A 15977-nucleotide genomic window follows, 5' to 3' on the forward strand; every position below is an offset into this window, starting at 1 on the left:
AGCCACTCAACTTTCCTTACTCCGTACAAAAGAAAGTAGGGCTCTGAACGGCCGCGATACTTATCGAGAGTATCAACTCTATCCACATTTGCGGCAGCAAAGCATAACTTCGCATCATTTAGCTCCTCTTTTATTTTTTTAAACAGATTTTTAACTGACTGGCAAGGACCACTCCATTCTTGATAAATATCAATCACTTTTTAGGTTAATCACCTTAATTAAGAAGTTTACCTTTAAGACCATCCTTTGACATTAAATCTTCCCAATCCTCCTGGCTATTTACTTCAATTTGAAAGTCATCTTTTCCAGCCTTATTCATTTCTGCTAAATAAAAACCTACGCAATAAGTTAAATTATCGCGATAAAATATCCATAGAACAAGGTCAAAGTTTGCTTGCTTAAACGCCTTTACAAAGAAAATTTCAATAAAGCATTATGTTGCCATGTTCTATGGCGTAATGAGTTAAAAAAAGTTGAGAGGAATAATATCTGAAAGCATCAGTAATTTATTCATAATAAAATAGAGGCGATGACACCAGGTTGCTTCGATGTTATGGCCAGGTAAAATTTCAGTTTGGTAAAAATGACTGTATTCTTTTATATGTTTGCAAAACTGTTTAGTTTAAGGGTTTGCATGGTAAAGCATTTTTTGTGAAAATATTCCTGGGTTTCAAAATTAGTAATACGCGATTGAATTCAACTAAAAATTACCCAAAAGCCAAGGGACTATCTATCTTAATATAAAGCAAAGAGGTTAAGCATATTTAGTCAAGCTTTGTTCGTGTGATTTATGTAAAAATTTTGGATTCGTATGTAAGTAAGAGTTAATTTTACATGCGCAGCATAGACAGCCATCCAGTAGCGTTACTTGTTAGCATTTATCTGCAGAAACCAAAGTGGATATCCGCTAACATTGGGTCCGCTTTCCGTGGTTACCAGTGTAGATCACCGAAACTTCCCTGAAGACGAAAAACAGCACTAACATGAGCCGGTCACTATTGGCATAGCCCGGCGAAAGTAAAAAGTTTGGCCCTGACTTTTGGAACAGAAGAGGTTATTTGATAGTCTAATTTATAGCCAAGCCATTGCATTTAGCTTTCATAAAGTTGAGCAGCAGAAACCACACAAACGCTTAAAGTAGTTTCTGCTTCTACCGCTAAGCTTTGATATTTTGCATTGCTCTGATTTTGGATAGGGGAGGGCCTAAGTATTTGCATCTGTGTTTTCTCTCGGATGCGTGAAATTTATTCACGCCAACAACTTATGCTACTCTTTTTGTTAGTTGCATGCTTTAAAAAGCATAATTTTGCTTTTATGCATTTTTATGTTGAGGCATTACAATAATTCTGGTCGTACCTGCACATCGTTGAGCGGCACTTTAAATTGTTTTAAATAAATAATTTATATGTTTGAATTATATTTAAATTAAAAAATTTTTTAAGGTATTTAATCAGTAAAGTTGTTGGTATTCGCTAAATTAGATTTTGTCACCTTAAATATCTTTGGCGGGTTTTTGGACCGTTTTCTGCGTTCATGGTGTGGGCGTTTGTTCCTTAAATGGGTAAGGGTTTATAAGCCTTATCTGACGCCTTTTGTCTCTAACGCCCTAATACTTTTTGTATTTTTGCTCCCTTTTTTTGCCCCTTTTTGAACTTCCTATGCTGTTTCAACATTTTTTGCTGCTTGCATTATTCTATTGCTTGTTATTTTCATTATTTACTGCATACAGCGGTTTGCGGCATTAATGTGTATCTTCTCAAGTCACTTTTCATGTGAGGTGTATGGCTGGCTAGCTTTCCATATAGGTTGCTTTCTTTCTTTTCTTAACTTCGCTGGACACTTTATCATACAGTTTAAGGAATATTTCTATTTGTTTTGCGTATGTGCGATAGCCTTTAACAAGTTTTTTCTGAATTTTGCTTGGCCTTTATCCATTTATGAAAATAAGGCAGCCCATTTTTCTTGCCAAAATCGTTTGAATTCTTTGTCGAAACAGCGTTCTTTTCCAAATCCACACTTTTAACAAGTTACCAACCCTCTTTGTCCATAAATGTAGACCTGCTTCATCTTTTTTTCTTAAAATACTTTAGTTTTCCAAAACATTGTTTACACTTTAAGGGCGTTTATATATCAAACTTACGATTTCTTGAACCCTTTCAATCTAGATAAATAAAGTTCCATTTAAAAGTGCCTTTTGAATAAATACCGCGACTTCAGCAAGTCTAATCGCACAGATTATTCAGGCTAATTTTTTTCAATTATTAAACCTGAAGTTGTTGGGAACTTTTTGTTCGGTATGTAAGTAAAATTTGGCATTTGCTTCGATCGTTGTCTTCCGTGAAAATTTGGGACCACAACTTCACTATTTTATCGGTACATTTTGACGAAATTCAGTACCATTTTAGGGTCAGCTAAATGCTAGATTTTATTCCTGAATCCATACCTTCTTTTTCTATTCTTTTTTCCTCCTCCTCCCCAAAACAAATGTCACGACCTCTCTATGCTGTTAAAAGGCCAGTTTTCTACCCGTAATTTTTTGCACTATCATTTCCTGACATTCATAAATGCATAACGCATCTATCGTCCCCCCTGGCTGAGGTAAACATGCTCAAATTCATCAGTTTAATGTCTTCTGTTTTAAAAAGTCGGGGAAAAATATCCGGCCTTTTGAATGCATGTCTAAAATCGACAGCTGAATGCGTCCACTTCTGTGCAGTCGTGGTATAAGGCCGATGTTGTGATTACTATTGTTTGAATAGAATACACCTGTTTGTGTATGAGTGTGTGGTTGTGACCGGATGGATGCCCGTGTATTGTGAGTATCTGCATCAAATTTGTTCTGTCTGCCCTCCAGGAAAGGTCTTGTGTGCCATCTGCAATAAACGCTGCCGAGGTACAGTGCTCAAAATCGAGGATCACTACCTCCACAAGCTCTGCTTCAAGTGCCACAGTAAGTTATCCCCCCTTCCTTAATCTCATCGTTTCGGGAGAGAAATAAACGTATCCATGTGATACCAGATAGGACTAAAACTAGTAATAGTGCTACCTAGTTGTCTATCTCTCTCTTTACAATCCAGAGAGATGAATTTAGCACTCATACACTAGGGGGTTACTCGAAGCTTACATGAAGCAGCTCATTTGTCATGTATCCTGCTTGAGTTTGGAGGACATTCTACGGGTTTTAGGTGCAGTTTTGTGTGCCAATAACCATTAGTGGAGGAACATTTATCAAAGGTCAAATGGGTTAAGCAATGTGCATAAGCTCTTCTTCTTTCCTTTTATTTCCTTTTGGTGCTTCGTTCGAATTGCCGCCATTCTTAACATTCCGGACATTAATCTTGGGGATATTCTTGGATTCACTCTACGCGAAAAAAGTGTTTCATCTCCAAATTTCATTTAGCTTGTTGAAATCCTGTTTTAGAAGACATCCCTTCACCCCTTAAGTATTTGACTATCTGTAGGAAGTATTTTTTTGGCTGCCGTAGATTTATCTATTCACGAGAGGCAAATAGGCAGCCTAGAGGTGGGTCTTCTTCGAAGAGAGGTGTAGAAGTGGTGGAGGTGTTCCCCTTCACCTTGGAAGCGATTGAGCAGGTTAATTAAGTAGCACCCAGCAGTAGAGTGAGAAAGACGAATTTTGCATCACGAACCTGATATCCTCTACCCTGTTATCACTGATTTCGTCCGTGAAATTTGGTTGCAGGGTGTGGAAAAGCCCTGGATGAAAAGAACTTCCAATTTCGTGATCAATGTCTCTACTGCCCTGAGGACTATCGACAGGAATATTCCACCAAATGTGCTGCATGTGGCAATCCTGTGGAGGGTGAAGTTGTCACAGCTTTGGGAAGTACCTTCCATACTTTCTGCCTTCGTTGCTTCTCTTGCAAGTGAGTGAAATATGTTGATATGCCATTGTTTAAAAGAAAACGCGATTTTGTGCCTTGAATTTTTGTCGATGCTTAGCGCGTTGATCCACATGGTTTTAAATTTGTGCGTTCAAGATTTAGTCATTCAACAAGACGTCACTTTATTCATTTGTTGATTCATACATCCCGTATCCGTCTTGTATACATCTAGCCACCTTTTCATTCATCCTTCCATCCATTCTGTGTCCCATCCCTGCATCCTGTATCCATGCGTCCATCAATCTTGTATCTATACCTCCATCCCTCCGCTCAACCATGCATCTATTTCCATTTCCTAAATTATTTTCTATCCGTTTTTTCCGCTTTATTTAAGTGAGGTGGATGGCTTTTCCTCCACTCTTCTCCGATACGGCATTAACATTCAAGGCGAAACAAATGCGGCACTTTTTTCAAGTGCATAGAACCGCCTCTTCCCCTTGCTCCCTACCCGAGAAAAAACGGGAATTTTTCTTAATGCTTATTAATTAAACTTATCAGCAGCTATTGCCAACGCTTGAATATCCTCTTCTTTGACCATATGCGGCAGTGTTGTCGACTAGCTGACATCAAGGCGGAGCAATAGCTACTCCCTGGATTTCACTAACAGACGCAGAGGCTAGGGAGTGAAAGTCGGTGGATAAGTGGCCAATCTTCAAAAGACCTTTCAAGTATTATTACGTTTGTTTCCCCTTTTGTTGGCATGGAAACTTCATTGGTAGATTTGACAGAGGCATTGAGGTGTCCTGAAAGCTCCTTTTATTCGGTCCTTGTTAATCCACTTTGTGGACATGGCGATGGACAGTGGTTATCTGCTACACCGTTTAGGGCAAGTCTGGATCTCCTTTGTCCACTCATTTCCACTACTGGAGCCGATAGGGGGATGGAATTGGTGCTCCCGACACCACACACGCACACAGCTTTCCCCCTTGCCGAGCATTATGGCAGACAAAATCTTAAAAGTAGAGGGATAACGCATTTCAGAGCCTTAAAATGAATGTTTGACTCCCTCTTAAATCCACGATCCCTTCAGTCACCCCCAATTTCCACTGATGTGTCTCAAAAATGATTTTCCCCTCAAGTGTTCTTTTTTTATCTCCCTCCAGATTTATTTCTTCTTCTCTTTTTCTCCTGATCTTCCAACAACTCATCTGTGAGTGAACGGTACCTCCAACAAAAGTTAATCTTCATGATTTTTAGGCTCGTACACAATGCACGCGTGATTTACAGTCGTTGTCGTTCACAGTCTGAACTCCTCCTCCTCCTCCTTTCTTCCCCATCTGTCTTCCTCTCGTTTCCTCCGCCCACCCCCGCCTATCTATTTATTCTTAATGACACTTTTTCGAAACAAATGTCACTACTTCTAAGTCTAATTTCTGACTCAAATCCTGGTTGCGTAGCAACCAGAGTAACAAAATTGGTCGTCCTCCCCTATTCCGTAATTGACCTTTCCTTCCGTTTCCTTTTCCCCCATTTTTCCAACTTCTAGGTTAAGAAAATACCTGAATAACTTTTCCCATTTTCTTTTTTGCAGTTTGGGTTTTGAAATCATTTTTTAAAGTCACAATTTGCATTCACCAGTCAAGAGGGAGGAGGTGAAGGTGGGGTGTTTGGGGGAAGGGGGAACCGAAGGACGTGAAGGGGGACGAATTTAGTAGACCTTTCTTGTGTGAGAATGATAACAAATAAGGGGAAATATCTTCTTCCTGCTTATGTGCCAATTAATTTGTAGCTTAGTGATTAGTGAGACTGATTTTTTTCGGTGGTTTTTTTGGTACTCTCTGATTCATCTACTGGTGCCTAATTTATGCAGATAGTTGAGGTGCCAGGGTTATGTTATGCAAAGATTTAGTAATAGAGAGAAGATTCGATGTGTACTTTTGCATTGTTTTTTGCTTTTTTTGAGGGAATAAGGCAACAAACTGTGTGGGGCTTTTCTGTTATCGTCAGTATCTACGAGGGTGCTTGAGGAGTGTTTGATTCACAATGGTGGGGAGATGGACGCTTGTTGTGAGAGGTGCTTAAATTGTCCAATACGGCTTGTCTTTGAGGCAAATTAATTCCGACAACCGTCCAGATATTTTATTGCTCGGCAGTGACATCACGTACATGCACACACACACGCTGCTGTGCTGAACGACTAACCTGTTACTCTTTAAAAGGGTTAGAATGGGTAATCATCCTCAACCAATGGACAAAAGCGGGTATATATACGCCCGTCACACATTTGTGACATGGACTTATCAAAAACCGCAGAATGTCACATATATGTGACACCGGTGGTAAGAGTATTAAAAATCGGGAAGTGGGAAATTTTAGGTTTTTCCGCCCCTCTTTCCTCTTCCCCTCAACCCTGATAAGGATTAAACGTCAAGATTTGTGCCTTGAGAGCCAAATGAAGCGTGTCACGGGGCCTATCCGCGGAATTTGGGAGGTTGTGTGCGTACACGAAAGGACATTGTATGTTGGTTGTGCATGTACCTTCCTACCTACCTAGCCCACCTATCTACTTATCTACCGTCTGCCTGCATATTTAAATGTATGTATATGTGTGTGTGTGCACAGTTCATATTTATTTCTGTCCTCTCGTCTACCTTCGGCACCGCACTTTGCATTCTTGCTTACTGGTTGATGTGATGGTCACGTAGAATTGCACCGCATCGCTTATCGCACTGGTGCTTTAAAATGCGAATTCCCTCCCCAGCAAGGCTGTTCAACTTGCCTTTCCTCTTCACCTCCCCCAAAAATCAAGGACAAAGCTAACAAAAGGGGTTTCGATTTGACTGTGTCCCCTTTCCTTCCCCCCTTCACCACCTCATCTCGACTACAAGACCGAGTAAGGTATCCCATGTTTTGGTCAACTTTCTCATCGACTTACATGAAACTGGCGCTTTCCTTTCAAGCCCATTTCTTGCGCCTCCAAGATCTTGCTACTCCGCAGTCTCCTCTGAGGACATGTGGAATGGGTGAGAAGAGTGATCTTTGATGGACTTCAGTGCTTTTCTCTTTCCTCTCCCTTCCTTTTTCCACAGAAAGAGGTAGAAAACGCTACTTACTACCTACCAATTTGCATTCCCCGTACTTCTGATCCAGTTTTAAGAAGCGCCTCCCAGTAGTTTTTCAAGTTTTTAGTTCTCCGTGGGGTGGAGGGTGGGTGAGAATGGGAGCAGCGGGAGGACGAAAATGTTAACACCTCTTTTCCACTTTTTTTTCACTAAAGAATATCATTTTTTTGACAGGCTACATTTGTCACTAATTCTGGACAAGAAACTTAATTTCCTTAGCAAAAGTTCACTGGAAAAACATACTCCTCATTCTTCCTTTTTTGGCAAAAAAAACGTCAGATTTAAATATTTCCTTGCCTATGCCCTACTGCTGTGTGCGTGATGTTGAAGGCAACCGTCTTGTGGAGTGAGTTGACGATCCTCCACCAAAGTGACAGGATTAGTAAATTATGTTTTTTGAAAAAAACAGTCAGAAAAATGCCAAATTTGAAGTGCCTTGTTTTTTTTCCTTATTTACTTACCTGTCTAAACAAAAAGTAAGAAAATTTTACCCCTTTCCGGGTTTTATGAGCCCAGGGGCTAAGGCAGGAGTCACACTATCTCCTCCTTCTATTTCTCTCCAGTCGAACAATATCATCGGGTGAGAAGACGGTGACTTTAAACAACCGTTTCTACTGTGAGAAATGTGTTCCCCCTCGAATTGCACAAGAAGATAGTACCGGAGTGGAAGAGGTCACCTCAAATCCCCCTGAGAATTTGCTCTCCTCCTCCTCCACCCCTCCCCCACAAGACCTTTTAGTTGAGCCTCGAGAAAAGTCCCCGCCGAAGGTGAAGATTCCCAAGAGTTCCTCTCTGCCGCGTCGATTGGGTGACTTATTCCGTTCTAAGAAGTCACGCTCACAAACTCTTCAATCCACTGCTCCCTCAACCCTGGTGGAAGAATCGACTTTGAAGAATACCACACTGACAAATGGAACCGATGCTTTGACTGTAAATGTTGGAGAGACGGATATGGCCAGTAAGTGATACATTCTTAATTAATTATTGAATGAATGCAAAAGTGCAAACAGCGGTTGACATAAAATACCCCCTGGATGTTGGTAGATGCCTTTTTCCTGCGGAAACAGATGCTTCCTGGAATGCTGTACCACTGTAAAGGGAAAGGAGGGATTTTTGCCGGCATAGAATATGGCTAGAATATGTGCGTGTTACTTAGGCAAATCCACTAAGGACGATGAGGGCAGGGAAATTGAGGGCGGGGGGAAGGGGCAAAGGGGCTGTTGTGGTGAGTTAGTGGCTGAGCATTGATTGGTCAACTGGCTTGACCAATGAGAGGGCAAGAATAAAGCAGTGTTGCTCTTTAAGCAAGATGTACACCACTAACCTCCACAAATTGCACTAATCTTGATTAATAAGGTGCTTGGAGTGACAGTAGGCGATAGGCTACTTAATTGAGCAATCCTATAATTCCTTATTAATAGATTTGTTTTGATGTCACATATGTGTGACGCGAGTTTTTCACAATTAAAATGTGCATTAGGAGAGAGATTGATGGGATTTTAATGTCATAAAGGTGAGGTGGGATGTTTATCTTGGGTTATATGTGCACTACTTTGGGAGGGGAAAGTGGTGGAAGTGAACTACCAGGCCCATGGGTGCCACATGATTGATTGATTGTCTTGTGATATAAAAGTACCTTTTTTTCGGCATACACATTGCGACATCACACCGAAAAAACGTAGCATTTGCTACCACGAAATGATTTACCTATAAGTTTACTTCACAATTTGAAGAAGATCCTGGAATACCATGCCTGATACGCTCATTTCCTGTCCGACATCTGACCACTCGATCCATCTAAAGGCAACTTGAAAGTGTGAAGGTTAAATCTTTTTCTGTAAAAGTAGACAAAAGCGTTGTTCTTATGAGGCAACCCAAACCCTTATCACATTACCGTAAAAAATTACCCTAGAAGACCCGTATTTATCCTGGGGTGATGATTATCACCTTTTCATGACATTAAATAGTCTTTGTTTTTGTTTTGTTAATTTTAGGTACAGATTCCGGAATCGGGAAGAAATTTGATGTAAGTTATTTTTTTTGCCTTATCTTGTCCCTTCTCTCCTCTTTTATTTGGAGGCCCCACTTGGGGTAAAATTTGACTTGATCAACTCGAGCATCATTGGTCACATCAGGTGGGCAAAGTGGCCACTTCCCCAAACTCTCAAGGAAAAGGTCTTTTCTTACAGATTCTCTTTTTGTTCCTTTAGTCTACGTTATCTATCCATCAGTTCTCTTCTTCGTTTTCGTTTTCTCGATGTCTCTAAAGTTGCTGTCGTTTTCGTAGTCTCCGGATGGCAGAAGACTACTAAAGAGTCATTCTTCCTTTTCACCTTTTTAGCATAGCCAAAGCCCGACCTACAGCCTATACTCTGGAGATGAGACTGTTCTCGCCAAGCAACAAGATGTGCAAACCACGGTAAGCATTGCTTCTCTTCACACCTATTGCCGTTGTTGCTAACAATGGGAGGCTCTTTTGTGTTGAAATTGGCTTCATTTGATGACAATAATCACAAATTTCATGTGCTCCCACTCCCGTCTCCCCACTCTCACAACCCTTCGCTCCTCTACAGCCTCTTCCCCCTCTTCGGTGCCACCTCCTCTACCTCACTTCCTCTCCACTCTATCTTCCCTCTTCTCCCCACATCCCCCTCACCTCATCTGTTCACTTTGTTTTCGGGAAATACTGCAGAGGTTGCTTTATGCTTGCTTTCTTTTAGGTTGAGATGGTAGAGACTAGACTTGGGTAGTTAGTTTGTTTTAAAGGATTAGGGCGATTCGAAAGAGCGCGCTCTATAAATAGCCCTGAAAGTCTTTGCCATACAAACAAACAAATCCCCGTTCTCATTTCACGGAAAAGGAAGGCGAGGAGGCTAAACGCGCTCACATGTACTCCTCTCTTTTGTTTATTTATTTGGATGTGTTTGTATGTGTATTTATGTGTGAGAAGGTCTAGAAACAGGTCGATCATGTGATGAAACCGCATTAAAGGTGTGTGAAAATTCTTCTTTCCCTCTCGTGGGGATAATGCCCCTTTTGCATCTTTCATTATCGTGAGAAGAAACCTTCTCCACACTTTCGTACACCCTTACCTGTTTCTTTTTCCCCTTCCAAGGGCAGGTGATTTGAGTACAATCATCTTCCATTTTTAAATATGGTTGTTTTTGTTTTGGCGCAATTTCTTGTTTGAATTCCCGGTGACGTAGGGGGTGGGGGGGGGGGTAAGGAATAAAAAGAAAAAAACAAAAAGCAAAAAATGTCATTTAGAAAGTGAAATTTTCTGCTAATCCTTTCTTCAGGGAAGGGCACTTAAAATACCTTTTTACTTGTTACATCTTCGCGTAAAAGTTCTGAGTATTCTCTTTACCCCTTCCTCTACCTCCACCTCCCCGCCCTCTCCTTTGGCACTCTGCCAAAAGCTGTAAAAGATGTACACAGAATGGCATCGTGATCAAATCAGTTAGAGTTTTGAATTGCTTTCTTTTTGTCTGTGCTGTGCTGCAATGGGAAGAATCTTCTCACTCAGTTCTCTCAGGTGTCAAGATCTTTGATTTATCGCGACGGCTTCGGTTACACCACCTTTAATGTCGCTTACTCAAAAAGAATTGACAGACTGATAAAACGCATCGACAACTTGTTGTCACGGTGGTGGTTTAGGGCGGGTGTCAAACCGAGAGTAGATGTGACACCCAGAACCCAGTCAGTTTGGGAGTAGCCTTGCCGCATGAAGCGTCCGCGTAAAGTATCCATGCTCTCCATTGTTATTCATCCCCTCTGTATTTTTCCCTGATATCTGCTTACTCTTGGAATTATAGCCAATGGAAGGCTACCCGGTGACGTACAGCACAAGCGGTACCCCTGCAGTGCCTTATTCCCTCGACGCTGCATTAACCACACCTTCTATTGTGAACACCCTCTCTGGTGACGCCTCCACACTCCTCTTCGGATCCGTGCGACGAATCTGCCCACCTGGTGTTGACTATGGACACCAGTACCCTGTCTCCTACCTTCGTCTAGCTGAACAGGGCTACACTGCTGTTACCAGCTCTGATCTTCTCAGTTCTATCAGTCCTCTTTCTGCCACCACTACCCCCGCTTTTATTCGTCGTCCACCACCCTCGGCTAGTGCATCTTCCACTCAGCGTCTCTCTCGTCGAGATATGCCTTCCACTCACCACTCACAAACTCGCACCTTGCCAACCAGTTCCGCGGATTCAACGTCACGACAAGGTGGAGGGTTTATGGATCACCGCTACTGTGCACAGGTCTTCGGTGAGGTTGATGGTGCCAGACCCGAAAAGGATCGTTACACACGATATCGACAGCTATCTCCTGCCGGAAGTTTAATGGGACGAGCGCTCAGCTCGGGTCGAAGTGTTGGTGCACCTCCCAACTTCATTGTTCGCAAGTCACGTGAGTCTAGATCCAAGTCGCTTCTTTGTGTTGTGTCTTAGTTGTGAGCTGGTGGTTAAAAGTCTAGGGAGAATGATAAATTGGCGTAGCAGAACTGTAAGAAGGAACATGTCGTTCATGTCAAACCGGGACTCGCGGGTCAGTGCTGCTTGACCATCCTGGAGCAGCTTGATTCATTTTGTCTTGTTACCCAAGGTGCAGTAGTTCGGCGTACGCCTTGATCCAACAATTAGGCCCATTTGTTTTATCTACTAACTTAAATATTCACATAAATAGCTGATGAATTCGGAACTTACTTCTTGGGGTCTTGTGAGTGGTTGAGCGTCCCATCATCACCGTTCTTGAGGTCTCCTTGCGGTTATATTCACGGGTTAGAGTTTTTGCGTTTTTGTCCACAAGAAACCTCTTTGATCTTCATATGACAATGCTTACAGGTAGGTGGTATGATTTGAAGGCTCCGAACCAAACCACGATACGCCATCACCGTTTTTAAGAGCATCAGTTTGTCCTGATTGCTTCTTATAAAAATTTCTTTTCCCACTCTTTTCAGATGGAAGTCAATGTCTCACCTTTCTTTGACTTTTCTCTACCTTTGAAAATGAGGCAAATTTGTTCATCGTTATGTCCTTCTGCTCTCTTTCTCCAGCTTAAGCGAGGCATTTTGAGGAATTTTCAGGACGCAAAGCGAAAAATTGAATTGACGGTCAATTTTTTTTTTTTTTTTTTGGTGGAGAAAAAGTATGAAAATTTCATGCAGGCAGAAGCGTTGGGTGTTTACCGCACCGACGAAGGGAGAACTGTTTGATACTTCCTCGCCTAGGATCAAAGTGTCCGCGGGACGGGAAGGGGAGAATGGATCTTTCATGATGTACCTGGGGGTGGGGGGGGGAGAGGAAATTAAACGTGGAGAGAAGAGGGTATTTTATTGGGCAGTTTTGTAAAGGTGTTGTCAAATTTTTCGACTCTAAGTGGATGCGACTATCCAGTCGTTTGTCAATCTGGCGGCGAGTTTGAGTTCATTAATTAACCCCTGCATTGATGTACTCGTAGCAGTATGCATGGAACCAGCTATCAAGCGACCCACCACACTTTGAATGACACCGTCCATGGTTTTCGGATTGCTTCCATCATCCGCCTATCCAACCACCCTTGGAGTGAAGCATCCGACAGTGAACCAGCTATGGCCGTTTGTCTATTCATCCATCCATCCATCCATCGTTATTGCTTTTGGCGTAAAACTTGATCTTCATTTGCTTTTGGTCATCTGAGTCCCCATTTCCTGTATTTTAGAAACCTACTCCTCCTATTCCACTCCAAATGTCAACAGTCGACGTGGTAAGTGACATTTCGTCGATTCATTCCTCCGTCTGCTACTTTTTAGCCTATATTGAAACAACGGCAATCGCAACAGCTCTTCTCTACTCTCTTTCGTGCATTTAGGCATACGTGTGTTGGGTGAGCTCTATCTGTCGTTTTTTTCCCCTCCCCAATGCAAAATGCTATTGTCATTCTATTGCCATCGTTGGTTGTTCCCTCCTTCTATCGTTAGCCTTGGTGTTGTTGCATTTTTTGAATTGGTGACACCTGGGACTCCCCTTTCACCCGCCAACTCCTCCCTCCTTCGATCGTTTCGCCTTCTCCAAAGCTGTAGGCTTTTGCGTGACTAAAGTAATCTCCCTCGTTGTTGGTGTTGTTGTTACCGTCCCAAAGATTGACTTACCTGGATAATGAATATTTAAGGAAGACCCTGCTGTTCATAGTGATCGGTTAGGCGCTTCATTGTCCCTGTAGGGCAGATTAAGGCAAAAAGTTGCAAATCAGGAGGTTAATGAATTGAAAATAACAAGGGGATAACCTCCTACCTCCCCTTGCCTCCTCAGAAATTGACATGCACATCCCCTCTGTCGATTTAACCTTCATTAATTAGGCCTTTAACAGCCAGCCAACCATATTTCCTGTCAAAAAACGAAATTTCGACCAAACAACAAAACCTCAGTTAATTAACTCCTGTGTGACAGATCTAATTTTCCCTTCCTCAACGGTGGCAGTGGAACTTTGTACTCGGAGTAGTACCAAGAGACACTGTGCCCTACACTAATTTATGGTGTTTACATGGTGAAATGACAAGTGGCGTTAATTTGAAATAAAATGGGGGGAGGGGGGTAGGGGGTAGGCGTCTCCCCACCGCTTTTATGCATGTGGTCTGCTCAATACGCCTCCCCCCCACTCCCACCACCTTTGATTATGCAATTATTCATTTCCGCCCTTTTTTCTCCCCTCCGGATTTTTGATGTTGATTTTGCCCCTAGTTTTTTTATTTGGAAATATTTTTTTGTACTTTTATATTCGATTTTATGCCCTGTACTTTTGTTGTGTAATCTAGCCCTCAAATTCCACCCATTTCACTCAGTACCTGGATTAGGAGATGTAAATAAATTTGAGAAGGGGAAAAATTGCACTTTTATATGCCGAAATGGGTTATTTGAGGGTTTAACTCCCCTCCGGCGTTATAGCGGTGGCCGTGGCAATTGGACTGAAAGGGGCTGCGACGCTGACTGTCTATCGCAGTGCCCTCCGTAGACCTCGATTGGTTCCGCCTGTTACCTCCTCCTTGTGAAGGAATTAACTGCTCCCCTATCCATGGCATTTTTGTTCACCGGTGGAAAACCGTTTAATGAGGCACACAGTATAAAGTAGCGCTTTGGAGGTGTGGCCTTAGTTCACCTCTGAGTCCTTTTTTTTCGTGGCATTTTTTGCTTCTCACTGGTCGTTTATCTGGAGTGTCCTCACCTTCTTATGCAGTGAGGATGTATCAGGTCATGAAATTTCCACTTACGGGGGTCATTTAGGTCATAGTGGGATTTAAGTGAACAATCAATTCTGCTAATGAAACATTGACATCTAGGAGCAGTTATTTCATCCGCTGGAGTGACTCCCCTCCTGTGGCTTGGGCACAGAACCACCCCTACCACCACATGTGAAGTTGTCACTGATGTACAACCATCATTCAAATGTCTTGTTGTGGAGGTCTTCTTGTGTAGAGTTTCGACGCCATTACCTCAATAGTCACGACACCGTGTCGATCCCAAATAACTACACTACCACAGTTTTTGGCCGTATTAATTGAAGGGTCCCTAAAGGGAGTAGGGGGAGAGTCCTGACTGACCCACAACATTTGGGCTGGCTATTGGTGACGTAGCATGAGCAGACCGTCGTGGTACTGGCTCGCAAGTCAATTCAAGAGACACGCTTGCTACACCCTAATCTTCCGGGTCGGTTAACTTTATTTTGCTTACCGTCACAGCGGACAGTTCATCCTTTTTTGGACATCCTGTAGGGTCTTCCAAAACGGAAACATCAGAGAATAACCCTACAATTGTTCACCACATTTCCGTGCATGATTTGCTAGCTAAATTCTGCTCTTCTAACGTTTTCCAACTCTCTCCCGAGCCAAATTAATATCTGATTTCCCATTCCTAAATTCTAGCTGAATCAATGATGCGATCACCACCACGCGTGGGCAGATCCGTGAGTCCGGAGGCCGCTGTCTTGGCTCAAGCCGAGGCCAGACGCTTGGCTGCCTATCCGGGTGCCAAAATTCCTGACGCCGACAGTGAACCCGCTATTGACCGATACGATTGGCCGGCGCCACCGTCTCCTGCGGTTGTTATGATTGATCGAAGTGAGTGGTTAATTCTTTTACTCCTCCAGCTGTAGTCATTCTCAGATCTAGAGACCATCTGATATCTTCTTGCGATACAGTTTATTGAATCCTGTTATCACAAAGTGATAATCAGCCCGCGTCACATGTTTGTGCCGCCGAGTCGAGTCAAGCAATCCTGTGTGTCACATATTCGTGACACTTATATTAAACGCAGTAAATGGAGAGTAGATAAATTGAACATTCTCACTCAAATGTCCTACGATCTGCTCGTTTTTTTTTGATGAATCAACTCCTAATTTTTTCTTTAATTCTTCTGGTTGTATGGACTGTGACCTATAGAAAGTCCTGGAACCCTCTGTATCTGTCGACCACTCGACCCGATAGATCAGTCTGCCCACTTTCTTCCCTTACCAGAAGGTTTGGTTCTACTTATCTTTCCAGATGACCGTCAAGGCTTATGAAGCTGTCGATATTGCACAAGACAGCGACTAGTATGGACCTGTTAAGTGGCCCATCGAGCATGCTTGTGCGACAGTCTATCAGTCCTGTTGTCGATTCTCGTCATTTTGATATCCTCTCTGATGAGACGTCGAGTGAATAAACCGATGAATGCGGTTAGAGGCTATCAAGCTTGTTGAAAGGGTCAAGAGTAGTTGCATCAGGTGGAAGGCATAGAGTCGTGTGGATCAGTCGGTGGAGATGAAAGAATCATGAGTAAAGTAGAGTGGTGATTAGGTTAAACGATGATGCTGAAACAATTGATGCATGTTTTCGCCACCTGGGACCGTAATGTACAAAGGTAAACAAAGTGGATCCACCCCCATCAATTAGGAGATGATAAAAGGCTCCAAAAGTTATTCACTAGATCCTAACTTCTTTTATATATGTAAATCATAAACAAGATCCTTGGATCTTGGTTTGTTTGCTAACTGA

The 15977-nt window shown here is 42.5% G+C and overlaps 1 protein-coding gene across 1 annotated transcript; it reads left to right on the forward strand. All coding sequences in view use genetic code 11, as the record gives it.

Annotated features, from left to right (window-relative positions):
• Positions 1 to 2802: 2802 nt before the first annotated feature.
• EGR_05350 (Actin-binding LIM protein 2) lies at positions 2803 to 15150 on the forward strand (the record flags this gene model as incomplete). The annotated part of the gene is made up of 8 exons (XM_024494599.1): positions 2803 to 2950; positions 3704 to 3887; positions 7531 to 7925; positions 8962 to 8993; positions 9309 to 9386; positions 10783 to 11380; positions 14868 to 15062; positions 15092 to 15150. The coding sequence occupies 8 exons, from the start codon at positions 2803 to 2805 to the stop codon at positions 15148 to 15150; spliced, it is 1689 nt and encodes a 562-aa protein (XP_024350926.1).
• Positions 15151 to 15977: the final 827 nt, after the last annotated feature.

Source organism: Echinococcus granulosus (assembly GCF_000524195.1).
Source record: "Echinococcus granulosus chromosome Unknown EG_S00039, whole genome shotgun sequence".
NCBI lineage: Eukaryota > Metazoa > Platyhelminthes > Cestoda > Cyclophyllidea > Taeniidae > Echinococcus > Echinococcus granulosus.